The sequence below is a fragment of the Fistularia commersonii genome, chromosome 21, assembly GCF_037954325.1.
Source record: "Fistularia commersonii isolate RoL2024-O1a breed Wild chromosome 21, RoL_Fcom_v1.0, whole genome shotgun sequence".
Lineage (NCBI taxonomy): Eukaryota > Metazoa > Chordata > Actinopteri > Syngnathiformes > Fistulariidae > Fistularia > Fistularia commersonii.
The window spans coordinates 14,360,834-14,388,638 of record NC_141304.1 but is presented as its reverse complement, the minus strand read 5'-3'; the positions used below and the strand labels follow the sequence as shown (position 1 = coordinate 14,388,638).

The 27,805-nt window shown below is 45.6% G+C and overlaps 1 protein-coding gene across 5 annotated transcripts; it reads right to left on the bottom strand.

Annotated features, from left to right (window-relative positions):
* Positions 1–44: 44 nt before the first annotated feature.
* pxna (paxillin a) lies at positions 45–27,011 on the bottom strand. 5 transcript variants are annotated; one of them, XM_086167833.1, is made up of 14 exons: positions 26,870–27,011; positions 10,304–10,485; positions 9,746–9,819; positions 9,358–9,494; positions 9,051–9,246; positions 8,789–8,930; positions 7,009–8,430; positions 5,551–5,820; positions 4,855–5,268; positions 3,455–3,613; positions 2,619–2,792; positions 1,618–1,699; positions 1,357–1,505; positions 46–1,264 (listed from the first exon to the last, which is right to left on the bottom strand). In XM_086167833.1, exons 1-14 carry the CDS (start codon positions 26,880–26,882, stop codon positions 998–1,000), a joined length of 3,681 nt encoding a protein of 1,226 aa, XP_086023959.1. In that variant the 5' UTR covers positions 26,883–27,011; the 3' UTR covers positions 46–997. The 5 variants fall into 5 exon arrangements, with proteins under 5 accessions (XP_086023962.1, XP_086023959.1, XP_086023960.1 ...); XM_086167834.1 differs by having other exon boundaries at positions 9,051–9,243; XM_086167835.1 differs by lacking the exon at positions 26,870–27,011 and adding an exon at positions 12,872–12,924.
* Positions 27,012–27,805: the final 794 nt, after the last annotated feature.

The following is a 27,805-nucleotide window of genomic DNA, read 5'->3' as shown; positions in this document are numbered from 1 at the left end:
TTTTCATACAAATACGTGCTACAACGCAGGAAGGATTATGGGTAATTTTTTTTTTTTTTTTTAAACATGGAAACCAAACTCCAAAACCACCCGTTTTAAAAACAGCGTGGCTCTGCTACAGTATCTTCTCGGCTTTTAAGTGGTTTCAAACTAGCGGCTGAAATGTTTGCTCACAGTTCCTCTAAGAATAAAAGTTACACGAGCAGAAATGGTCGCACACATTGAGTCGAAGAAAAATGGAGACTTTTTTTTAAACCCATCAGCATAACAGGAGAGTAGAAAAATAAAATATATCTTGTTCACACTCAACTGTAAAATCCATCCGGTGACGGCGGCTTCGAGATTTCCAGTGGGACAGTGGAGCAAGTATTCTAAAAAAGTGAAGAAAGAGTTCATTGTGTGTGTACGTGTGTGCGCGCATGTAGGTGGGGGTCATCGTTATTTTCAATTGGCACCTTAATAATTCAATAAACTAGAAAAATACATTTTTCATATATTTTTTGACTTAAGAGGGGCCAGGAATAATCCCCACTAAACACAGTTGCCCTCTGTCATTCATGCAATCCAGGTAGTTTCATTCCATGCCTCTCTAAAACTAGTTCAATCGTTGCAGAGTCTCGCCCTGCAATGTCGAAATAAAATCATCTACAAATCACAGACACACGCACGCAGTTGGGCAACTAGCTTTCCTTTGCTCTACACAGGAATAAAACTAAATAAAAAAAAAAAAGAAAAATCTCTTTGGGCTCTGTTAAAAACGTCTTTAGCAAAATTGTGTAAATCCAAGTTTGAAAGTTTGGACCGCCGGGGGGGGAAACCCTGCAGTGTCAAGTCAAGAGCCAGAGACATTCATTCACCTTTATGATCACGTGACTCTCCACCACCTCAGGTCCCTTCCACGGAGACCCGGCACAGGCATTTGTTAGTGCACACACCTCCACACGTGCATTTAGAAAGGGGAGCGCGTCTGTGCACCACAAACACACACAAACGCGGTCTAACTGAAGAGCTTGGTGAAACAGACGTGGCAGTAGGGTTTGTCGTTTTGCTCCTTGAAGGTGCCCTTGTTGAGCAGCTTGAGGCAGAACGCGCACGCAAAATGTTCCGGGTGAAACTTCTTGCCCATGGCGGTGATGCAGCGGCCGGTGATGGCCTTCCGGCAGCCGGCGCACAGCGAGCCGCGCTGCTCGTGGTAGTGTGACTCGCAGTACGGCTGGCCGTCGTGGTCGAAGAAGCTGCCGTTTAAGAACGGCGTGAAGCACTCCTGGAAATAGAAGAGGAAAGAGCAGATTGAGGAGGCCGTCGCAAAAGGGCGGGGATCTCTTTGCGTTTGAAATCCTCACTACGGCGTCTCACCCTGCAGACAAAGCATTCGGGATGCCACAGAGCGTTGAGGGCGGTGATGTAGTCCTGCAGGATCGCTCTGGCACAACCACCACACTTGGGAGCAAAAATTTCATAGTAGTCCTTCCTGCAGTACGCCTTGCCGTCCTTCTCGTGGAAACCTGGCGGGGAGGGTCAAGCCGCGCGGTCAAAACCTCTCACAAAACTCGTGCGATGATTCCTGTTCGACTTGTGCGACGCGCCGCGTGTTTCGACAAGTATAATGATAGATACCTTCCGGTCCGAAGAAGGCGCCACAATGGGCACAGAAGAAGTGCTCAGGATGCCAAGTCTTGTCCAAAGCAGTGACGACTTTCTGTTGAACAAAGAAAAGGATCACACATTCAGTCTTGCGACACAAACCCGATTAGTCGCTGCAGGTATTCGGATTTAGCGCATTTGAATTCACCATCAGACAGTTTCCTGGTCGCTAATGATGAGCCGCCTGGAGAAATGAATGATTCATTGATCGAACGTCGTACACCATCCATTAGGAACCGACTAGTGCAGTGGCCTTTTCGAGGCCAGGAGAGGGCAGGCAAAGACCACAGAGGCAGCGATGAAGTGCGGGGATGCTGTGACCGTTGGCTCGCGTTTTCCGCGTCCGCCAGTACGAACAGCTTCCGCCTGAAGCACGGTTTAACATTTTCCACTGGACAGATGATTCTGAAGCATCGGTCCCAAAATAACAAGTCTTAACGGACCGCTGTAGAATGCCCGTTTACAACAAAAAGCAATTGCTGTTTCTGTTCACAAACTATGGAATAAAAACACTAAAATACCACCAGCATCACACATAAGCTGCTGACATGCTGGATGACAGTCTAGCATTATGCAGGTAGGATGGTTTTAACTAAGCACTCATATGTCTATGACATTTTAAAAACCCCGGTAGGGATACCGCTGTCTAGCTTCCTTCAAAGCCTACGCTCAGTGTGTGTGTTTGTGTGTGTGTGTCGGGTAAGCGTGCAACCATGAGGATTAAACTGATTGCTGACACGGTGAGAGCAGACAGTGGTAAAGCAGTGATATGAACACGAGACTGCCTGTGGGCACAAGGAAACAGGAAATTGAGTCTCCTGCACATAAGAAAGCCAGAAATCTTCTGAATACTATTACGGAGGCAATGTATTCAGTAATGCCCTTAATCCATCAGGTTATGAATAAATATAACTATTTCTAGTGTACTGTTCCTGCTGGTGTGTGCGTGTGTTAGTTGCGTATGCATTACTTACGTCCAGTATGGGTCCGTTACAGTAGTGGCATCGGGGCGAGAACAAGTTGTGATAGTCTTTCTCGCAGTACGGCGACCCGTCACGCTCAAAGAAGTTCCTGGAGCCGATCTCGTCCTGGCAGTGGGTGCACACAAAGTGCTCCGGATGCCAAGTTCTGCCCATGGCAGTCACCACCTGAAATTGGGGCACGGAGCGAGATTAAATTGCAATGAGCTGCAAAGGGAGGGGGGTGGGCTAGCTCAGGAGAGGGGAGAAAAAAAAAAAAAAGGAAAATCAACAGAGCTCTGCACGTGTAGGATAGTGAAATAAATCATGGTTTAAATCATTTTTAATTGAAATGTTCCCAAACCGCAGGAGATTTCCTGTCCCCCCCCATTCAACGCTGCAGGGCTGCTGGTGAACATTTCTCATTGACAGAACGGCAGTGAAGAAGTCGTACCAGTCTACCAGCGTTCTCTTTTTCTTACCAGGAAGTAAAAGGATAGAACCCCCGAGTCTTTTACATTTTTCCAATTACTGGTGGAATTATTATTACCGCTGACTCGGTCAGCGCTAACCTAATTTCCCGGAAAAATGAGCTGACAGTGGACGTCCCAGTTTTGACGTCAAAAATTTAATTTAGATCTGCGACTGTCCTTTAACCGCACCCTCGATTAAAAAAATGGTAATATGATTCTCTTAAGCCGATTGGGTTTTTTTTTTTTTTTTTTTTTTTTTTGAAAAAATGATTTACTTTGATTTTACATATTGCTATGCCACATATGAAGAATATCATTGTTGCTTAAATTGCACGCGTGCAAAACTTTTTCATGTGCAAAGATCGTGAAGACGCTCACCTGTCCGACGATGGGTTTCTTGCAGGCGCCACAGACACCTTTAGCCACGGTCTGGACTCCCAGTCTGTTCAGGTCCGACTGAAGGCTTCCCAACATGTTGTCCAGTTTGTTGGCCGGTTTGGGCGGACTGGTGGGCGAGGTCTTTCCCTGGGACTGCATCTGACCAGGGATGGACGAGCGAAATGAGATCGCGACGCTATTTGGAAATACGAGTTGACAAAACGATCACTTTATGTGTAAGTTTAACTGATCCGTTTGCAGAGAAACCCAATCCGTTACTTACCTCACAACTGAAAACCAATGAAAACATTCAATTGAGATTTAACAATAATCTAAATGGCTGACTTTCTGATTCACAGAAACATCTGTATACCGTATACCTCTTGTTGGATGGACAGAACTGCATAGAATACAGCGGTTCAAGGAAAAGCAATATGAAGGAGAGAACATGCAGACCATTAGAGTACTCTACATTTTCATTGAATGTTTTCAACCACTTTTATCCACTCAGACCCTCTGAGTACGTGGGTCTGAGTGGATGAGAGAGAAAATGACACCTGCATTTGAGTGTGTCTGGTGGAATTCTCTGTATTCTGGGGAAATGCTTCAGCCAAGGCTGAGAATCAGAGAGAATGCAAAGCTTGAGTGCAACCACGAATGTGTTGAACATGAGAAAATGGGTTCGCAATCAATCCTATTTCACTTCGCAGACATTTTGTTTTTACAGCTTTTCACTGGTTGACTATCGCAGCTTCCTGATTATAGATAAATAATGGAATCTCCAGTCAGTCCCACATGTGTAAACTTCTTTAAGGCTTCACCAAAACCACATGATATGTAGTTGAACATGATGATGAGGGTCCTGTGGGATGGACGTGATGTTTATGCAAGCACGCGTGTGTGCCGATAAGTAACGATAATAATAATAAATGTATTTATTCAGCGATTTCCATCAAAGTGCTGCGCAAACAAGAAGAAATAAGAGTAGGGCACTGTGAAACAAGTGTGCTGTCAAATGTTAGATTAGGTTTCAGGTGCAATGTGGGGCCTCACAGGCTGAGTGTGACAGGAATGCGAGGGGCCACTCGTCTTGTCTCCGAGCTCTTAAAACTCTCCCGTCTACTCCGAGCGCGCGACTCGCGACGCCGTCACATGTCAGAATTAGAAAAGGGGCTCAGCACATCTTGTCTCTGCGTCAACAGCACTCAGAAACTTGCCTCGCTCGACCACAGGAAGAACTCAAGAGTCCTAATGACCACAAAGAGGAACAACCGATTGAAACAAAGCCGTATAATAGGCTTCGGCGACGCGGAGCGGAGCCCGAGGAGGGGGTCTGACGGGACACGGAGCGCAGAAACACACAGGGAGGGTGTGAGGGGGAGAAGAAAGGTGATCCATGCCTGCATTGGTGAGAAGATGGGGTCGTACTCTGTCTGACAACCCACGGACACAAAGGCCTTGGGCGGAGGAGGAGGAGGAGGAGGAGGAGGAGGAGGGGGTGTGACAGGCTTGGGAGGGGGGCTCGGCGATGGAGGGGGCCGGACAGGGGGGGGAGTGGGCTCCCTCGGCGGAGGGGTGGGCTCCCTCGGCGGAGGGGTGGGCTCCTTCGGCGGAGGAGTGGGCTCCCTTGGTGGAGGAGTGGGCTCCTTGGGAGGCGGAGGGGTAGGTTCTCGGGGCGGCGGCGGGGTCGGAGGGGGAGGAGGGAGCGGCGGGGGGGTCTGCTTTACTGCCGGCAGCTTTTTGGGTGCTGGAGGGGACTGCGGAGGGGGGAGGACTTTTCTCTGGGGGGCAGGTGATTCTGGAGGGAGGATGATCTGGAGAAGGGAAGGAGAAAGCCAACAGCATCCAAAGAAGAGCAAAGAGGTGAGGATAGGCAAAAGGAAATAACGGAGAAAGGAAGACTCTGCGAGTAGATACGGAATCAGTACCAAAAACTTAAAAGTGACTGCCAAATGTAATATTACAGAATGGAAATTAAACCTTTTTAACATTAGGCACTTCACTCGGGGACAAATGCTAGCCAGTTCCTGGTTAAAAAAGGCTCCTCGATCACCATCAGGACACCACTACTTCTGCAGCATGCCTCCAATCTCTACCTTATCCACAGGTGGCAAGGACCTTTCCTCCCGTGTTCGCTGTGGGTTTGACATCACGATGACTCCCTCGGTCAACCAATCGTCCGGCTGTTGCTTACGTCGGCGCTCTACTCGACCGATTCCCAGTTTCCCCTGCAGCTCTTCAATGAGTCTGTCTTGTGAATTGCTCTTATTTACAATAACAGGTCCCATTTTACGCCGCGTCAGCCCGTCCCTGTACATCGGATGCACATTGGAGGTCTCTTTGGTGCGACGTATAACAGACTTGAGCTGGAGAGTGGATAAGGAGGTGTGGGAAACCCAGTTTGAGCCATCTATCAACAAATCCATGAGGGAATGCAAATGCAAGGAAGGCCAGGCAGAGGGGAGGGCATTCAAAAACCACCAAAATGCAACACAATAATGCCAGGCACTCACAAATCAGATTCGGTCGTCTCGGAAAACAAATCACTCTCTACTCCCAAGTCCAATGAAAACTCAGGGCATCGGTGGCAAAACATGCTGGACGATGGGCTTATCAAACTATCACAACATGCTTGCACATGAGGCTGCACGTGGCAAAGGAAGGGCAACGAATGAACAAACAAGGTTCTTGGGTGCGTCTGATGTTCAGGTTCTTATTTTCGTGAACAAGACAGACAGAATTTGGCTAGAATCTATAGAGCCTTGTTATGTTGTCTCACATGGCAACTTTTCAACTCAGGCCGCACAAGATCATAGTAAATCCCTTGTAAATCCCCTCACACTTTTTCTTATCTCATGGTTGTAAAAAGCAGTTAAGCAAAAGCCGCTTAAAATGGCTGTTTGACACAACTTCACTTCGAAAAGCAAATTTCGCAATCAGAGTATCGTCGCTACACTTGAAGGATTCCGCTGATCGAAACAAACATTCTGTCAGCGACCGCTCTACGTCCGAGCACCTCTGCAACAGCAAAGCGGTGCTACGTGTTAGCAGCCTTCAAACTGTCTATGTAAAGAGGCTGCTGTCGGACGTTTAAAACTCACTGTTTACTTGTATACGTGACAACAGGGAGGTTTTGTGTTTGGCAAAGCAATGTTGGCGGGAGCAAGTCGAAACGTGCGTGGACATCCTCCTGGAGAAACTCAAAATCAGCCACGAGGAGTGTCTCCAGGCAGTTGTCTCCCTTGAGACATTTCGTAATAACTATGCAATGACACAACATGCATCACACCACCTATGAGCGAACGTCTCTTTGCAGAGACACCGTAATCTTCACAGCTCCCCCGGTATCTGCAGAAGCTTACTCTCCCAAAATAAGCTTTTTGCTGGAGCTTGAGACTACGTTCTGCTTGAACAATCATCTGACCATTACTGTCAAAGATAATCAAGATCTGAAGCTAAATGGTGAGAAAAATAGACAGGCCGCATGGGGTCCCAAAGCCTCTCCGGCATCGCACAGGCTTATTTGGGGAGACAAGCTGAGATTTGGTTCCTACTTGGCCAGAAGCTGATAGTCGCTCAACAGCAGATGGCTGCTGTGTGGGCAGGTCCAGCATTGCATCTGGTGTCCCAGGGCAGGTGGAGGGGGTGAAACACTCGTCCATCCAGCTGGACTCAGTCATGGGTGTCAGGGTTCCCTCGCGGCTAAAATTAAGGGAGAATCCTTCCTCGTCCTCCCAAGGCCTGTCTTCATCTCCAGGCATGACAGAGGAAGGGGGATGGTTCTCATCTCTCTGGAGGAACTCCGGGGCTAAGAGCTTGTCTAAAGCATTATCCAATAAAGGCTCTCTGCATGGCCATGTAATGTCCAGTACTTCGCCTCCCAGCTTTTGCGTGTGAGGGAGAGACGAGCCCTCCGATGGTAGAGCTGCAACTGAAACTGGAGAAGCTCTCGGACTACCGGTGCCTGCAAATGTGTATGTTTTTTTGAGTACGGAAGGACTCTTAGGAGCAACGTTCTCAGTCTTTAGAATTGCTACTGGACTTGAAATCTTCTGAGGACCTAATAAGTATTCATCATTCTTCAAGGCTGCTTCTGGACTAAAACTCTTTGATGCAGTTGGATGGTTGGAGACACTAGGAACTGTCACAGGAGTTGTATTCTTTGGAATTGGACTTGAAAGTTTTGGAATTAACAATGGACTACCACTGTTGGGAACTTTTTCTGGACTAGGGCTCTTTGGCACTGTAATGGGACTTGAGATTCTTGGAACTGCTACTGGGCAAGCACTTTTTGGCAATGTTTCTTCGGTGGCTGGCAGCGTCACCGGACTATCCTTGTTTCTGTGAATTTCCGGGCTTGGAACTTTAGAAGACTGACTCTGACTCGAGTATTTGATGCTAGTTGGACTGGTGGTTTTTGCATCAGGAACGGGAGTGGAGGTTTTAGAAATGGTATCGGTGGTTTCGGAAAGGACCAGAGAGCTGGGGCTCCAGTCATCAGGAGCTGGACTTACACTTCTACCAATGGTAACCGGACTAGAGCTCTTTTCAGACGGACTGATGCTTTTACTAGTTGTAACTTCGGTGACGGCGGTGATTGTTGCGCTGTCCGCTCCAGTTTCAGAAGAATGCTTTTGGGTACTGGTGATACAAATACTATCTACTTGAGAGACCTCACAGATGATTTCACTGTCATTAGTTTTCTGTTGAGAGGACTCAAGACTCTTCGATTGTACGATCTCAACAGTGGAAGAGGTTGAATATGTAGGGGGTGAACAGCCATCTTCATCTATGTGAAGTTCCAAGGGAAGAGGGGTACAGGACGGTGTTGTGTAACCAGATGGTAAATTAATATCCACTGAGGAATCTATAGGAGGACTCGTAGGCGGTGCTGCGCTTAGTCCATTAACAATTGTGGAACTAGTAACCGGCAAGGGGTCCAATACTTCCTGATTCATTGACAAATGAGAGTCAGACTGTGTTGTGTGCAATGATGTGGAGGCAATGTACATCAAAACACAAGACAAACAAAGTGGTAGAAGAACAAAAAACAAGAGACCAAGAAATTAACATTCAGAATAAATGTAGGAAAACAATGACATTTCGCACAAAGCTGAGCAGGGGCTGAATTCAAGAAAATTAGAAAATTGAGGTTTCCAAATTACCAGGACAACCAAAAAGTAACACGGTTCCAGGAAACGCGTGAACCAATCCTTATCCTGCTCCGTTGCATATTCGCAATATCAATGTGTGCAGTGACAGATGGGTGAAACAAACGAACGTTCTGCGTGTCATCAAATCTCCAAACTTCCGCTCATACTGAGAAATACTCACATTGCTTTGCACTTTGAAGTCAGACAGCGAGGCCATTAGCTCATCCAGTTCTCTGGTGGCAGAGGAGGCGGACATCCTGGCATTGATTGGTGTTTGCTCTTGTCCATCAGTTTGTTCATCTGACACCAACAACGAAGTTGGACTACAGGATCAAATTATAGAATAAATTAAAATGACTATGAAGCCAAATAGCGCTCTACCTTAGCTTATAGCAGAACAAACAGAATGAATGTCATAATCAGTATAGCGGATTGTCATTTACACAGATGAGGGCGCGGAAGTCTCCAGCTCATCGAGGAGGCTCTCGACACTGGGTCGTACATCTTCTATTCCCCTTGCAGCAGCACTGCGCTTGGGCTTCTCCAAGGTAGGTGGAGCAACCGTAGCTGCAGTAGAAACACCATTCTCCTGGACACTGTGAATGGTGCTGCTGTCGGGAAGCGGCGGAGGTACTTCTTCTGAGGTCGGAAAAATAAAGCTAGTTATTTTTGACCTGAATCTGGGTCGTCAAAGACAATTTCTATCCAACATAAAGAAAGGGGTAAGTTCAGTGGAAACGTTTTGAGAACCTTCAGTCGGGGGAACCGGGGTGCTTTGCTGGACAGCATTGAGCTCCAACAGCAGGCGATCGAGCTCTGACAGGTTGTTGCCCAAGGAGTTCATGTCACCGGCTGAAGACTCGCTACCCTTCTGCTTAACGGGGAAACTGTACGATAAAAAAAACAAAAACAAATCTAAATGTAATGCTTATTCAGCTTTTAAGGAACAGACACGCTAAAATTATATATCATATAACACGTTATGATTTATGGTCACTCATCTTAACTTAGGGGTCAAGGGATGGTACACAAGGGATGGTTTTGTTGGCAATAATGGTAATGGTAAATCTCTAAAACTTTTTGTAAATTAAGAATAAACCTTTGTTTTCTTTTTAATAAGTTTCAAACTAATGTGTACCTGTATACGTGGTCCTCTAATCCGAGGGGTTGGGTCGGACTGCCGTGATCCCTTGACAAGGGACTTTGGAATACCTGAAAGGGGACCGGGAAAACAGACAATTTCCCCACAAATGAAAACACATCTAAGAAGTCAGTTATATAAACGGTAAACCAACTTTCTGCAGAAAAAATTTAGATGATGAAGCTCTCACTGCCCACACGCTTTTGGATTTGAATGCATGTAAATCAATGTATCCACTAGCTGGGAGATAAGAGACAAGAAATAGCATCGCGACAGTGGAGGGGATCGCGAAAAAAAGAGGGGATATCAGGCGAAGCATTGTTGAATAGGTTGGAATGCTCTGCCCTTTAATGCGTTGTGACACGGCGGCGAGGTGGTGACAAGGGGTGTGTCAACATGGTCAGGATTTAGAAAGGGGTGAGATAAAAGACTCTGTACCATTGTTATCAAGTATGTTGAGTACCACTTTAAAATGGTCATAAATGGCATAATGGTTGATGTAATTTTTCAACTTTAAACCCGAGATAAGCGCAGAATACGTCCAGGTGCAATTACCTCTGCTTCTTCTAGTCCGTTGACGGCGTGCTCAGACGGAGTGGGTAAGACTTGGGAGGAAGAGCAGATGTCTGGCTGAGTCTGAGAACCGACAGGGATTGAATAGGCCGTCTCGTCAGACAGGAACAGTGGGCGCTTTGAAATGTGGGACGTTGTGGACTCGAGGTCCGCCAACAAAGCATCTACAGAAACACAAAAATCAAGAATTTTATCAGCACAGGCCTGAGGTTACTCTCCATAAGGTTTCCTGTAAAATTTGATGAGGCTTGGTTGTTACTTTATCTTAATTTGTCCGAAAACATTTGACATAAAGCAGTTAATTTCCACGGCAGCTTTGAATTACAGGGTCGATACTGCGGTGCTTTTCTTTTTTGTTCTTTTTGTATAAAAGTGGATTTGCACAGGCCAAATGCTGACCATCAGAATGGACTGAGGATGTTACACCATTTTCAGATTTTAGTATCAGTCACATACAACACTTCCATTTTCCAGTCTTTGCTCAATTGTGGGCTACTTTCTTTTAAATGTACACAAGAAAACAGCACAAGTAAACAGCAGCAACAGTCAGTGACCTGTAGCAGATTGAGGTGTTGTCCGACGGCTTGGTGGACCTTAATGTCAACTGAATTTGACTTACGTGACGTAAACAATAACACAATAGCACTGCTTTCAGCCGAGTACGCCGTCTCTTGCAATATCGGAACCAAGTCATGGACAGCGGATGTTTTTCTAGCCACATTCTTGAAACCGCAACCATTTCAGTTGATTAGACAGCTGCCAAGATTCAGTTTGGACCCATATCGTTGAAACACATTTTTTCCATCATGGTTAGTTCTGAGAAATGAGCTGTAGCCCCGCCTCGTGTTCATTTCAATGATGGAACCAGTCACTTCTGAGTATGAAACCACTCCCGCTCTCTCCTTTATGATATAGTGTGTTTGATATGTCAAACTGTGGGGTGTGGTTCTTGTCTCTGGGCATTTTCATCCATTTGTAAACATATATTTCATGAACATGTCACCAGTTTGCACTCCGCTTGTGGATTTCAAGCGTTCCATGTAGAAACTGAATAAGCCAACCCCTCTAATCTAGTTATGTCAGCTTTGGATCTTACCTCAAATTAACCGAATCAAAAATATTCAAACACTGGTTGATGTTTTGACAGCAAACTGAAATCACTGAGGATGTGATGTCAGGCCATCAATTGAATAAAAATGGTTAATAAGGCAACACAAATTCCCACCCCCGGCTCCAGCTAAGCCCAAAGCCCCCTATTTAATTTGTTCCAGGACTTTCTCTGGAGTAGCTAACATTAGTTTAGCCCGGCTCAAAATAAATGGCCCGTTGCTGCTTGGATACTGGTTAGCTGAGTAACAGGTCAAACACGGATAAAGGCTGACTCACTGGGAGTATTTAATCGATGATAAAAGATTGTGTGATTGTGACGGTAATTGATTCTTCACCCGTCTGTTTCTTATGAACTTGACATGCAAAGTCTGGAAGTAATGTGCAGCAACTCAAGAGTCAGCAAGAGTGTGAAATATGTCAAACAAAGACAAGCTGGAGCAGCGCTAATAATTCAAGATGAGCACATGTTGTTAAGACTGAAACAAGGTGATTCCTGGCAGCAGCAACCAAACCAAAGCTAGCAGCTTTCACAACAAACAGTCAATGATCTGGCCCCTGCTTACTCTGTGCTTTACAGAAAGCGGTATCTTCTGTTGTCCCGTGGTCTGCAGAGGCAGGAAACACTGCTGTTGTGAAAACAATCACAACTCAAGGGGGAGAAATAAAATTGCCTGTATCCTTGTTGATGTACATCTGATTATGCTTTTCACTCTAATGTGTTATTATTCCCATACTATGCTTTTAACAACAGTATTAAATAGGATTAGAATTATTAATATAATTAATATCGCTCCTCCAGTTTAGCCCTATTCATCCAAAAATAACAGCAACGTAGGTGAATTCACGATCAAATGGTGGTTGTGGCAGTGTCTGACTTAGACGGATCATTAAAAGCAAGGTATATAGTAGCACAGATGCCATATGCATGCTAAAATAGATCTCCAAAAAGGTGGAATTGAAATTCAAGAGATCCATCAATGTGACTTCTCAGGTCCCTCCCAAATTAAGACATGAGGATCAACTGCTGCCGCTACTTAGCATGTCTACAGCCAGGCTGTGTTTACATACACACAAGACCAGATAACCATAGCTTTGCTCGCAGTTGGTCAAATCTGACGTGCACGTGAGGGGAGCTGATGTAGTAAAACTTGAATCATGCAGAGTGTCACAGCCCCTCCTTCGGTTACTCACTGACCCTTGTCTGCTTGGAGCCTCGCCGTGTCACCCGGTGTCAAATTGTACATGCTGTTATACAATATACCATCTCTACACAGCAGCTCTCTGCATCGCAGGCTTATTTGGAATATGGGACAGAAAAACAGCTACTAAATTAGCAGATGTAACCAGTAGGTACAGACATACATAGCATTATAGCGAACTGAATGAAGTGCTCAGACCGTATTACTGAATACCTGGGCTTATTTTAGCACACTCACTCACCACAGAAGGGTTTTGTGTCTCTTGCAGAGTCCTAAAAAACAAAAAGCCCTAAATCAAATAACAAATCTTTAATTTTAGACATGAGGTATTCTACACAACTGCTATTCATTAGACGAATAATTCATCAGTACAGGACCGATTAGGCGTATAACATACTGAAATTACTATCGAAATAATATTTTGTACCCTGGCCGCAGGAACATTAGCATGGAAAATATATTCATGAAATATGTCATTCTAAAGAAGGCTACTTAATAAAAGTTCAAATCCTGCTTTGAGTTGATGGCCAGTACCACCTTCGCAGATAGCAACAACTCAAGGCTCTATCCCAAAATAAAGCACTGAGCCAGGAAAGCAAAACTATAACCTATGTAAAAATGGAAATGAGACGTACCTTAGAAAAAAAAAAAAAAAAAAAGCGTCACACCCTGAGAAGTGAAGTACAGAGTAAAGAGCACAGAGGTCGACGAGAAATGGAAGCGACGAAAGCAACTCAAACGGAGTGTCCGGCAGGAACTGCTCTCCTTAACTCTACCATCAGCAGAGGGGGGGAATGGGGTGCAGCTGAGAGCAGTGGAGATGACCAGCGTAGAAGGAGGGGTTAAAATTAAAGACGAAGGCTTAGGTTCACCCACCCCTTCGAACCCCCTCCCCTTGCCCGGTGCGGCAGCACCAACTTAGAGTAATAGACACTACTCACGCAAGTGATGGCCCACTGAGGGCTGTCTGGGAGTGAAGGGCCGCCCCGATTCACCGGCCTCCGCGCGATTCGGCGGATGGAGATTAAAAGATCGTCAAATGAAACTGTCGAGAACAAGCAGGTCTCTTTTATCCCCAGAGACATGCCCAACAAAGGGAGGGGTATTACAACAGGTATATAAAAGGTGTGATCAGCCGCTCTGTCACCATGGCTGCACTAAATCTGCTTTGGTTTGCTCATGACTTACTCACTTGACAACGGCTTTTCAACGCCACCCGCTGCGCAACTCTGTTTGGGAGATTTCAACATGAGGGCGAGCACCTGATAGATGGTGGGCTCATCAGCACGGGAGCGAACATTTCCCAGACAGAGCGGAGTCACAACAGAGGCACGGCCAGATCCGTACCAGAGGCACTCGGGCCAGTGTAGCGTTAGCATGGTGAGCGTGGCTAACATGCCAGTTGACTGGGTCACACAGCAGAGATTCCTTTCTGGACACGGAAGCCCAGGCGCATTCCCCAGAGGTCCATTATGGAAACAGCACAGCGCTCTGTTTACACTACTGCAGCCAGCTCAGTGTGCCTGCCGGCTCATCTCCTGCCCGGTGGAGTCGGAAAAAATATCCAGCCTTTGCAAGTACGTGTATGAGAGTACAGGATATTCACAGTCTTAAGTGGATATGTCAAAATCTGAATCTGTGTGTGTGTGTGTGTTTGTATCATTTTGAAGAATTTGATTGGGTGATGCATTTGATTTGTCTGAGGTGTTCCAACATGAAAATTGTCAGGATTTAAATCGTCTTTTTTTTTTCAGCGGCTTAAGTGCAAGCAAAACCTTTGAGGTAAAAAGGGAAAGATAAGAAAGATCATAGATCAGGAACAACCGTGAATGAGCTGCTGGTTATCAGCGGTTTATTTCCTGTTTTTGATTACTCATGCTTAACAGATGATTCCTAACCCAGTACCCCCATAGTATCATTGAAAAAAAAATCTGATTGCTTCATTGACAGTGAGGGGTTCCGTTCTAAATGTCAGAAAGCACCAGTGACCATAAAAAAAAAAATACTACAAACCAAACAAGACATTCATCTAATCTGAAGTGAGAACAGGCACGTTGGATTTCATCAGTTCCTTGTCTCTGGAAAACAGCATGAATATCATTGCAGATGTCAGGAGGAAGTTGTGGTGCAGCCGGTGGAGACCTGAGCACACAGATGGTTCGAACAACAGATGTTAATCCAGTTAGTCCTCGGGCTGAAGTGGCTGTCGCCTTGGTTAGAAATATATTTATTACTCAAAAATGCAATTACTGTTCGAACATTAAACCCCGGATTACAAGAAACACATTCTCTCAGGCCTTGGTCTTAAGGTGAATATCATGTAGGACACCATCAAAAAGACAGACTTGACTGATGCGGTTTGCATAAACTTCTAATTTAAACTTTACTGACTGCTTTAAAGTAAGATATGAGCAGTTAACAAGCAAGTTTGAAGGTCCCCTTTTTTTTTTTTTTTTTTTTTTAATTTTACTGCTGTGTGCTGGACGTGCTCTGGCCTATCCTGCAGCTAGGCAAACACACAGAGGTGTGTCAGCCCTTCTCTGCCAGGGGAAAATACCATGACTGAGTGCAAAGCATGGATGAGTTCCCCTGTGACCAAAAATGGGACTGGAGTAAAATGAGGAACCTACAGGAGACATCCTAAGGTTCAAGAAAGGAGCTCTCTAAATCATATCGTTCAGACAGAGAGCCAAATCCTTTTATAGATAACAAAAGCGGAGCATATTTTATAAGTAAAAACAGGACAGAGAGTGAAGCATATATTAAGCTCTGAGACCTGAATTCCTGAGAGGCAAGAAGTCATGAAACAGACACGCTTCCAAAATTGGCATTAAAAATGTGAACGATTAATCACATCGAGCCCTCTTGAATTGAAAACACTCCTCTCTACAAAACTTTAAGATTGTGTTGTTTACCAACTCTAATGCAACACAGCAGGGCACAGCCGGCCCGCGACTCTGATAAATGGCAATAAGATGCTGCGTGAGCCTGGAGTGTGTGTCTGTGCGCGCCGTGCAGCAGGCAAGAATCCTCCGGGGGGGGGGGGAGGTTACTATGTGGGTTGACGCAGATTAAGGAGACTCCCTTCCTCCCAGATGAATGGTGTGCATTTTAATTACACGTGGAGCGCTCCTCGTAAGGGTTCATTACAGGAAAGGGGAGAGATAGAGGAAGAGACAGAGATAAAAAGGAAAAGGGAGATCGGTATGGCAAGAGACAGGATGAAAAGGACAGAGAAATTAGACATGAAGGCTGGGCGGGATGGGAGGGGAGGGGAGGGGGAGGCAGGAAAACAGGGAAAGGAAACCATTTACTGGGCCACCGAGCTAGGCAGATGGTGGACAGAGGAACGGTGAAGAACCGAAGCCGGCGTTAAAGCATGAAGGGCTGGACTGAGTCGACGCGGTTTTACTGCACTAATGCTTTTAATTGCTACAAGTCCTTGACTTCAGCAGGGGGAGGCCTCCGTTACTCCTGACAGGACATCCTGCCCGCTGGAATCAGCGCGCTCGGCCCGAGGCCCGATCGGCAGCGCGGAGTGGAAGTGAATCAATGCTGTCGTCGCACATCTACTTCATCCACTCTGCCGCTGTAGCTGCAAGGACTTTATGACTGATAGTGGGTTTTGTGCTGGAAGAGAGCCTTCTTAAACCCAGACCTGAGGGGCCTTTATCGACCTGCAGGGGGTGATGTTGTGTTGCGATTCACAGCAGAGCCTGCTTCTGCCCCCCCCCCCCCCCCCCCCGTTCCCCTCGTTCAAGGCTAACAGACAAAACAGGCATTATCTGCGGGTTCAAAAAATGCGGAGGCATTTACCCAGATAAGACGTGACACCCGGTGAGGCCGACAGAACTGGATGAACAATGGTGAAATAAATGGGTTTGTGCGGCAGGTTTATCCGAGTTCCCCCGTGTCCTACTTTCCACAACTCCTTTACCCTCCATTCCTTTCATATTTCCCGTTTGCTTTTGATGAATTGCAAGGTGCTCGCCGGCTGATATGAATTTCTAACATGCCAAAGCTTGTCTTCGATGAAACACGAGTGGAGAGCGTCGACCGAGAGCGATTGTGCGATAACATAGGAGATGGAGGACCGGCAGCAGGACGACGACAACACACCACACAGGTGCGGCTCGGTGAGGTCGCTCGCACATACCAAGGATGGACGGCAGCATTTAGACCCACTATAAATACTTTCTCCCCTGACCCTGACCTGTGTGAGTCAAGATACACAGTAGATCACGGATAGCTGAGCCACGACGTGCAACAGCAGGTTTATGCAGAGCACCCGAACGGCTCGTTCTATTTATCACATCTGCTACACAGTCCCGTGGAGCTGGGAGAGCCTGGTTGGAGGTCCCCTGGTTGGAGACAAAGTGACGCTGCGGGCGGTATGAAAAGAAAACGGCGCGCTTGTGACTGCACACGAGCTCACGCTTTGCACTGAGCTGTTCAGCACTTTCACTACAGTCATTCGGTGAAAAGTAATTAAAGGTGCAGGCAGCTAAACGCTGCAAAGCCTTTGGAGGCAAGTTGTGTTTGTAACTTGGGTCTACAAGTATGTACACCTGACTGGTGCAGTGGAATGACAAGAATCCCCTGCAAATTTGGGGCCAGCGGTAACCATTTGTCACACGGAGTCGAAATAATTTTAGATTTGCTCATACCGTGAGGATTTTGAGTACCTTTGCTTGACAATTTTCATTCATTTTTAATCATCTACTCACCGCGCTGTGTGGAAAGTACGCGACGCACAAAGCAATGTTGTCAAAACCTCTGCTCTCTCTAAATCATCAAGTTTATGAGATGCAAGAGATCCTCTTTGATTGAAGCTTGTGGACGTTCCCCTGCATGTTGGAGCCTCCCTGTCCATGTTTGCGGTCTCTATCAACATTGTCTTATGATGTTAAAACACAAAATAGCTTTAAAAAAAAACACGCAAAAAAGGGAAGAATTCGGCATTTTCAATCGTGACTAAATTTTTAGACAGCAGACGTTTGATCCCACCTACTTGCACTTCTCTGTTTTTGTTGAAATTATGTCACTTCATTGCATTTGACGTGCTTGAAAAATGGGCTTTTTCACTTCTTCATTTATTTTTTCACATCCGGTTGGCTTGATGAAAGAAACCAACAGCTTAGACGAAAGCGGTGAATCGGTTGGCTTTGCAAAATGTGCGAGAGGTGACCTCATTAACTAACTTCAGACTTGATATAAAGATGAGGAGCTTTCTGATCGGGAGTTTTTCACACCAAGGAGAAACAGACACGATAACAATGCTTGCCTCACCCTTTCTGTGGTAAGAACTGTCATTTCCAGAAAGCATCTCAACATTTCACCTCAACAAATACCCACAGGACAAGAACACTTTTGTTTTTACTGTTTTGTTCTTGCCCTTATACACTTTGAATACACTTCCTGTTCCTTTGCAAAGTACTTTGAGCTGTCACTGTGTGTGAGCTTTAAGATATATGTATATATATACAAATATATATCTGTGTAGAAGTGGCTGTCCTACATCAAGAGTTGTTGACATAAACTCTGTTGAGTGTTTTATAGACTTAAAGCAAAACTATGATTCAGTCTGATGTCTAGTGTCGAGTTGAGTATTTTGTGAAGGTTTTACACCTTTTAATGGAAGCGAAAACCATCCAGTCAAATTTTGTCTGACAATAGTTTCATTCAGGGGCGTCTTCAGTTCTGCCGCCAGACAGGATATTCTCAGAATGAACCCTGCGATGATCTATCAGCTTAAAGTGAGGTGGTGAAAATGAGGCCAAACAAAAAAAAAAAGAAAAATTCAGACGTCGCAATAACTCAAACACACAGATAGAACATCTCCTATTTTTTTATATATATATTCTCTCCATATTTATCCCAAAAGGAGATGAGCTGGAGTTGCAGTTGTGCAAAATTGGTTTGCTTGGTCCAAACTTCTAGAACATCGTGCTGTTCAAGAACCTGAGAGCTGTGCTGGATCTTTGCTCTGAGAACCGTTGCTCATTTACTCTGTGGGCCACAATACTGGATGACTACAGCCTTTTTTGCACCATGTGCCACTGAGCTGTTGTTGAGCATGATATCAATGATATCCACCCATTGGCCTATCTTGATTAACTTTATCATGCACTAAGCTAATATTTGCCAAATAGGCAAAGTTAGCACAATAGAATCAGAGTAGTCCTACCACTGGTTAAGCGATGGTAGCTCATGCATATCAGGCTAAAAGCAGCTTTTCTTTTTTACAATTATGATAATAATAATTATTTCATTATCACTTTTGGTTTGGCTGTTACTAGCCTTTATTAAAAATGGAGTGAGAACATTTCTGATGGTGATTTTAGGCTTGATTGGATCCCAGGTAAATAGTAACATGACTTTTTAGTCTGATCATCCATCCTCGCTTACAATATAACATGGCTACAACGTTAACAGCAATACTGATATTTTACATAAAACAATTTTCAACTAATCCAAGCAGAATGCAAATACAGCATGCTACTGTATGTTTAATATGTGTGCTGATCAACAGACAATGAAGGGGATCGTCTAAGAACGTTTAATTGTAATTCATTTATATACTAACAGGCTACAGATGAAAAATGAGGGGAGCTGCAGGAAATCGCTCTGAGAACTCTCACTTCTGCCAGATGGTTGCAGGTTATGCAGATTGGCTGCAGCTCTCGGCTCAGGCAGCCGATTCTCCTGCAGAGATGGCTGCTTACCTGGCCCGTGCTTGACCTTGCTCCCTTTATCTTCAGATAAAAGGGATTTTTATCATCATCATTTACCTGTTATTTCCTTCTCACTGGTCATAGGACCTATCGATGTTGTAAATTTGTACCTGATCACAGTGACTATGCATAGACTAGAATCATATAGTAGTCATAAAAAAAATCCTATCGTGCCTTGATTTCATTTGCATCACATAAAGGTTTTAAGAGTGAATAATAAACCCACGGGTGCTTTCATGTAAGACCTGAGTGACAAGGTGCAGAGAGACGAGTGCATTTTGGATAACCAGCTTAAAAAATGACATGGTTTCCAGGCGTGATGAAGCAGCTTTCTCTATAAAAAACGGTAGTGTCTGGACCTGGTGACTTGGTTGGAGGGATTCATTAATTTCAACAAGTTACAAAAAATACTTCTAATTGATGTAAGTGTTTCATGTCATAAATACGACTTTGGAAAATCAAGGTCTCTGATAATCAAACAGTAAACATGTGCATTCAGGAGTAGCTATTCCAGGTTCTAGTCAGTCTGGGATATTTCACTTACATGCATTCATCAGAAACGGAGATGAGGATTAGCGATGAGAGCTAATAATACAAAGAGAGATGAATGAGCAATTTTTCTACATCCATGATAACTCGTTTCTGGTTGTGTCTTTTTTGGACAAAAGTAGGTCACAGCACCAGAAACAAGCTGCTCTTTGTCCCCTTCGGCAGTACAAGGACAGGGGAAAGAGGACGGAGAGGAGAGTTAGCGCGGCCCTGCAGAGCAGCTACCATCACTCCAGCGGAGAACAATCGACTTCATCCCAGTGTTACGACCTGCATGGGCGCCTGGGTCATGTGGTGACTCTTGTTAAGCCCTCCAGAAGTGATTCAGACGCCGCAGCCTCAATGGTGTCGTTAATAAGAGGTCGAGATCAGGCTTCTTAAGAGATCCTCTTCAACGGCCAGATGCTGACTATAATACCAGCGGAAAGCAATCTCTAAAACACAGACAAACACTTTTACACACTGACTCTTCATTTCGTCCTGATTCTTCAATGGCTTGCATTGTGGATTCACTGCACAGCATTTCCTGAGTAGGCCGTGACCAACAGTACATAGATGGATATTCAAACCTGCTAAAAAGGCGACGCGAACTGCTCAGCATGTGGTCATTTCTGGTGGAAAATAAATAAAAAGTTACATCTAAGCCCGCAGCAACAGCAGTCACGCGGCGAAATGAAAATGTAAAACGCAGGGGCCAATTAACAAGAACAGTAAAGAGCCAGAAATGTCACTAAAATCTAACTTTGTACACCCAGAAAAAAAAATACCCTTCACTGCTTCAACCTATCGATATTTTAATTTGCTCTTAGATTATTTTTTTCTCTACTACGCAAAACTGCTAAATTCATTTTTCAGTTTGTTGGCACCAAAGGATCCGCGGCATCCCATCGCCGCCTCTGTCAGTCAATATTCAAACGCAGCAGGGAACCACAAGCTGAATTCAAAGAGGTGCCATTAACCCATTTATTTATTTGCTGAGCATCTACACGACATGAAACATCTCAATTGATTCCAATTGAGATGTTTCATCGCTGTGCCTCACTTTTTCGCTACATTTCTTTATTGACAACAAACTACATCAAGTTAATGAGAAGGGCCGTCTGGAGTCACAGCGGCAGAAAACTGCACTGAAATACACTCGCGATATAACGAATGGAATTTATACATATATTTCTTCCATCTCAGACTTTGAGGAAGTCAACAAGAATAGGATGGGATGAGGCATGTGAGTATGACGGTTGTATCGCGTGTGACCTACAGTTGGTTTTTCCCTCCTCTTAGCAGCAGAGTGCCCTTGATCGCCACAGGTCACTTCCTCTATGAACCATGTTTAGCTGACTGAGAGGACAGTACCACGAACAAAAGTGCAATGCAGCCCAGGGGTGGAATACCACTGGCAGGTTATGCGCAATGGCAAGCTACTAGCTCAGGGCGACGCTTCAGAAAGCGGATTTTGCTTGCCTTCATACGAGCCTCAGTATGATTTTTAAACTGGAGTTCTAGAAATACTCTGTGGGTGAACGTGTATTGACTTTGCAGGCTGCTGTTGTGGCGCGGTGGGCTTGTGAGAGGTGACATGACGGTTGACTGAGTACAGAATTGCCGCTGCTTAGTCAGCCTTAGAGCTGCCTGTCTGCACCAGTAGTCTGCGATCAGAGGCATGCATGGATGTTTCTGTGTGTGTGTGTGTGTGTGTGTGTGTGTGTGTGTGTGTTTGTTTGAGCATATGACATATGGTTCAAAACCCAGCAGGATTTTAATTTTAAAGTCAAGCAGATGGACAGACCCTAGAGGAGGGCGCAACGGGTTCTCCTTGGCTTTTGTTTGCATGTTAAAAGTACTCCCTATGTAATGGTCACACACAGACAGTAGAAATGGGCTTTTCCGCTTGCAGCATCAAAAGGCAGTTAAGATTTGATGTGCAGGCAAAAAAAAAGGGGGCGAGTGTTGTGATAATATTGCATTCGGACTTCATACGGAGCTTTCATTTCATGGTATCATAATGATGCCAGGCGCTGTAGGTTCTCTCGCTAAGTCAGACTGTCGCGGAAAAAAGAAAAATACTGAACACTGCGCTTTCGTTTTTGGTGAGAATGTGACAAATCCAGACGAGCTTCTATGTGGTTTCATATCTAGATGATATCACATGTCATGTGGAGTTAGGAGAGAAGTACTTCGCCCACACTCTGAGCGACATTTGCAACCAACACTGCAGCCACTCGGCTGAGAGCTCTCTGGGGATGCACTTCACCTCCAATGATACCCGTGAAGTGACAGAGGAACAAATCGGTGAGGGACGAATGTTTACTGTACGTTGAGAAATACACGATTAGACGGCGAAAGGTAGAGCTCATCACAATCTATTGTGTGCTCTAGCTTTTTGACATTCATGTCTTGTTGGAACAAGCCCGGAGCGAGCGGCAATGCTTGTCAGCACCGACAGCTGAGGAGGGGAGGCCAGGGAAAGTTTGCCCTGGAACATGTCAGCACATCGAAATGCCAAAGACTGCACAAATAAGATATGATGCGAGAAAAATGACTGCAAGTGGGATTTAATTTTTGCATCTTAATCCTGATGACAATTTCCATAGCTGACATTCATTACTCGCTCCAGTAGAAATCTGATCACCGCTAGGGAGCGAGCATTAAAATTGGCATTGATCCGTTCCTTCCTAAAGGCTAATCGGTTCTTCTGCATACTCAGCCGGCTTGTAACTGTCAATAGATTGTAGCCTGCAGCTTCCTCTGTGGTTCACCTCAGGAATGGTGGGGAGTGGGGAGAGAGAGAGCGAGCGAGAGAGGGTGGGGCAGCGCAGTGTCGAAGCAGGCTAAATTCTGGCTGAGGTCCAATCCCTGTACGCGGGCCTGATCTTCCCTGACGCTCAGCCTGCATGCACAGCCGCTGGCCTCCATCAGAGGATGCTGAGGGACACGGCGGTCGATGGCATGCTTTAGGTGACGATGACATTTCATGGACTTCCGACGCCTTAAGAATTATCACGATCAGTTACAATATCTGTGTTTCCATTAGCCTATTTTAACCTAAATATCGAGCGTCGATGCAAATTTGAGATCAGACAGGGTTGAGTAATCTCAATCTAGAATCTAAAAATGTAATCAAATATGTTTATTTAAAATGCATAAATGTACATTATAAGCAAGAAAATCTGAGCTATTTGTCCACATGACAGTAGCTGGAAAATAAATGCAAATCTATACTGTCTTTTCTGTAGCCATCCCTTTTGGGAAATGGTTAAATGCAGCGTCTCCAACATGTATTAACCATGAGCAGGAGCGGTGGGCGGCCGTGGAGCAGCGCCCGACGAGCACCCCTCAAGCTGAGCACCGTGGCTGAATCGGGTATTGATGACAAGGAAGCCAATCGCTTCAGCGCCGTTTTATTCAGGATGAAAGATATCAACAGTATGGGTTGGAAAACAGCACAAGGTGATAGAGGGGGGGAAGAAATGCGTGTTTGCCGGTTGGTGGAAGGTTTCAAGTTGCCGCTGGCAGGTCACTTGGGAGGTCTCTCCTCAGCTAAAAATACACATAGAGTTGGTGGTACCCCCTGAGAACTTCAACAGTGCAATGATCATAAACGGATGGAAAAAAAAAAAAAATTGGAACGGTTGCTGCGGATTCCCCCGACGACTCCCATCGAGGACTACAAAGCGGGACGTTTGACAGCGGGAATATCCGTGGCCTACATTTCCTGGAGTTAGTGCAACGCATCTGTACACATCTCAGCTGAAATGATGACAGAATTTACAACACCCGTGACATGGTAATTACACTGGGTTGTGTCACACTCCTTTTTTAAGCTGCCACCAGAAGGAAAGCCTTTTAACTCTGTAAACTGAGTCGCTATCCATAAATATTGACTGGATATAGAATGACCAATAATAATTCTTTGCAAAGTCTCAGCGCCACCAGAATGTAAACCTCAGAGCCAAAATTAGAGATATCCAGTTGTACTGCAGTTGGAAGGGAGGCCTTCAAATCAATCTAGTGAAGTTGCTTATAATTGGCCGCTCTGTTTCAGTTTCTATAAACAAAGCAAGGACACCTCGCCCTGAAATTAAATTTTAAAGTAACGAGGCGCAGAGGTATTCCTCTTGTCCGAGACCAGTTTCGCCTGCAGCTCTCAGAGGGTGACAGTATAGAACGGACATCTGCTGTTCGTTGAGTAGCTCTGCGGGATATTTAACATCTCTATGATTTTTTGACCTTCAAATGCAGTTCTCGGAAGCCCCGCTAAACTCAACTGCATCGTTCTCGGGGTGCACACTAGGGCCTCTGAGCAAAACTAGATGTAATAATGAAAAATAAAAGCAAAGGCGTGAGCAGTGGGAAAACTCAGCTTTTCCTGGAACCCCTTGGATTTGTAATTACCATAAAATATCTATATCTCTGTGGGGGGCCGCACCCTTGAGCTCGGCAACATATTTGAATATATAGAAACCTAATGAGTACTGTATCCTACATTATTAGTCATGCAAACTTTGAAGTAAGTTCTTAATTACTTTTTCTGGATAAATTTCATCTAATATTTAGGACATTTCTAGCTTGTTTTCTGTATTATTCCTTCAGATTCTTCTTGATGATATTGATAGAAAGAGGGGGTTCAAGGGCATCACAATATTCAAAGCATTTCATCTTGCACGACCCTGCAGCACAGAAGCCCGTGTGTAAATCTGCTTTTCTGGTTTCGACATGTTGGGCTTCACTCTGTCAAATGAAAAATAATGTGTTTGGCAAGTAGTTTGGCAAATTAATAGGATTTTTGAAGCCACAACTATTTAGAAGCCAACAATTAACATTCCAATAATGAGACAACATGAACACCAACTTGAAGCAACATGTGAAAATGAAAAAAGAAAATGATAAAGAAAGGTGCAAGGCACAAGACCTGTGAAATGGGAAACCCGGGAAAATGCTTGCAACCCACTGGGCGAGCGAAAGGATATCTGACTTAGAAACCACGCAGCGCGGATCAAGTGCATCTCCGGCGTATCGTGTATTCCATTCGGCTGCCGTATCGCCGCAATTAATGAAGCAGAGCAGGAGGGTTCAGCGGGACGCTAGCAGCTAGCCCTGGCCAGCTATCTAAACTCCCCTTTGTGCCAGTGTAAACTACACAGACGATAAAACAGGCCAAACCTCTTCTCAGCATGATGTGAGGGAATGCTGTGTTTTTTTGACTTTGTGGCGCGATGGCAAAAGCCCAGGCTCTGCCATTCAGCCGGCCTGGTTAACCCAGCCGTGACATTAGGTTGCTGGGATCCTGCTAGACCAGTTGCAGCATCAAGCTGGTTCTTGTTTTTATTTCCGATACTAAATATAATGGTGACAATATTTGAGGATTGCTGGAAAAAAGACAGATCGTGACTTGCCGGTCCCTTCGGAGACTCAGAGAGCGTCAAAGCAAATTCATCTTGTGGTCAAATTGCGGATGTGAAAGTGTAGCATCAGTCATTCTTCAAGTAAGTAGCTGTAGAACAGTGGACACATTCATGAACGTCACAAAATGACTTGATTAACGTCCATAATTAGATCTGCGGAGTCCAATAACATTGTGATAGGCTAGCCAAGAGATCATTTTACTGCCATTTAAGTACTTTGCTTGCTCTACACGGCCCGCAACAGAGGACGCTCATCACCGTAGCCCGCGGTGCCTCAACGGATCTATTGGACTGTGCTGTGGAATTTTGCACGGCTCGCACCAAAGCGTGGACGGTCACCTGTCAGTCACTGCGGACTTGGACCGTGAAGGAAACGGCATGTTGTCTGTAGGCTAGTCTGGCACATAGGTGGTTCTCACACACTGCTGCGAAAACCCTTTCTCATGCAAGGTCAACTTGTGAAAAGCAGAATGCGCCTATTGTGAGGGTGCGGGGACCCAGTGGTGTTTTCATGCTTTGATTAGAATTTTGCAATCCATACTTGGGAGTTGAGCTTTAAACTGAAGGCGAGATTAAGTGGTAAAAATTAAACCCGTTAAGACTACAGGAGGGGAATCACTGTCACAGTGTGTATTTGTGCGTGGAGCCCCGGGGCGACACATTTCTCACTGACAATTCACCGTGCCAAACGTTCCCGGAAGCATTCAGCGTCTATTGTCGTGTGCACCGCCCCGTACAATGACATTCTTACTTTGCAAACCGTATGACTAGGTGTTGGTAACACAGCAGGGGCAGTCAAGAATCAATAACCAAGCAGAATATAGGGCAAGGAGTGAAGGCTGTCGTGCAAATGTTGCCTTAGTGCAAATAGTGTTGGGATTTGGCAGGTAAACAACCAGTGCAGGAAAGATCGGACCTAGTATTTGCACCTGAACGCAACATCAGTGACAGTCAGCTGAATGCACGCAGGCATGGGGCTCTCTTTTCTAGACCCTTCTTTTTTCACCTCCCCATCCCCCCCTAAAAAAAGCGGTGATCATTTCCTGTACGGTTGTTGACCGGAGCCGCGACTGCCACCTCACCTGGAGGAGGAGGAGGGCGGTTACACAACCTCCTCCAACCCCGGTAGGAGCGACCGCCGCCGGGTGTCGAGCACGGAAAAGTTAAGGGTAGACCACCGCGGCGTCGAGAGAAAAACTCGACTTGCTAGTGTGCGTTAAGCTCACACACACACACACACACACACACACACACACACACACACACACACACACACACACACACACACACACTGTTGTGCCAATGGAGGGGGGAAACCCCCTTGGGAACATCCGGGATCTTTCCGAGCAGCTCCCGCTGCTCTCACGTGAACTTAGCCGACCAGGTGGACATATTGACGGTATCGACTTCAACACACTCCCCGGGGACGAAAAAAAACTAGCTCCCGGTTGGTTTTAGGACGTAAATCGTGTGTGTGTTTACACAAACACACTCGTTGAGTGTTTAGTTCCTATCCGCGCGTCTCTGTGTTGCGTTCAAGGCGAGCGAACTTACCTAAATTCTCCATGTTGGCCGGAAGTGCCGCGAACCGCACCGGTCCTCCGCCGTCGATCACCGCTGGCTGGACTACAACCACCGCTTCGGCGTCCGAAACCACCGAGGGCGTATCTCCTGGCTGAATGAGGAGATGTGGGGGGGAGTTTTCAAGTTCCCTTCTTGCTCGGCGTGCCTCAGACGCACTCAGAAACACTCACACCCTGACGCCCCCCTGGAGTCTCCGGCAGTCTTCGACCCAGCCCCCCTCGCCTCCCTCCAGCACCGACGCAGAGGGGCGCTAGCGACACCTAGTGGCCGAGTAGTGGAACTGCACCATGTTGCAACAACAGGTCAGATCTGTGGTTTGGAGTACAATAATAAAATGATCACTGTTTAACAGTGCTATAGACACTGCTCTAAAAAAATTAAAGGGAACACTAAAATAACACATCCCAGATCTGAATCAGTTGAATCCTTCCTCTTGTTCTTCTTCTTTCGGTTTTTCCCTTTAGCGAATCAACCTCCACCCAAGCCTATTCTCTGGATCCTCCTCTCACACACCAACTACCTTTATATCCTCTCTCACTACATCCATAAATCTTCTCTTTGGTCTTCCTCTAGAACTCCAATTCCAGCATCCGTCTACCAATATATTCACTATCCCTGCTCTGTACATGACCGAACCCATCTCAGTCTGGCTTCCCTGACCTTCACTCCAAGACATCTAACATGTGTTGTTCCTCTGATGGACTCATTCCTGTCATTCCTATCCATCCTGGTCACTCCCGAAGAGAACCTTAGCATCTTCATCTCTGTGACCTCTAGTTCTGCCTCCTGTCTTGTCGTCGTTGTAAGTGTTTGTAGGCCATACAGCATTGCTGGTCTCACCACTGTCTTGTCCACCTTTCCTTTCATTCTGGCTGATAGTCTTCTATCTCTTCGTACCTCTGACGC

Excerpts from the sequence above, each read along its gene's own strand:
- pxna (XM_086167833.1), bottom strand. Across the intron at positions 8,431-8,788 it reads ACTTCAAAGTGCAAAGCAAT|TCTGACTCTCATTTGTCAAT; the intron begins GTGAGTATTTCT and ends CACACAACACAG. Across the intron at positions 1,265-1,356 it reads CCGAATGCTTTGTCTGCAGG|GAGTGCTTCACGCCGTTCTT; the intron begins GTGAGACGCCGT and ends TTCTATTTCCAG.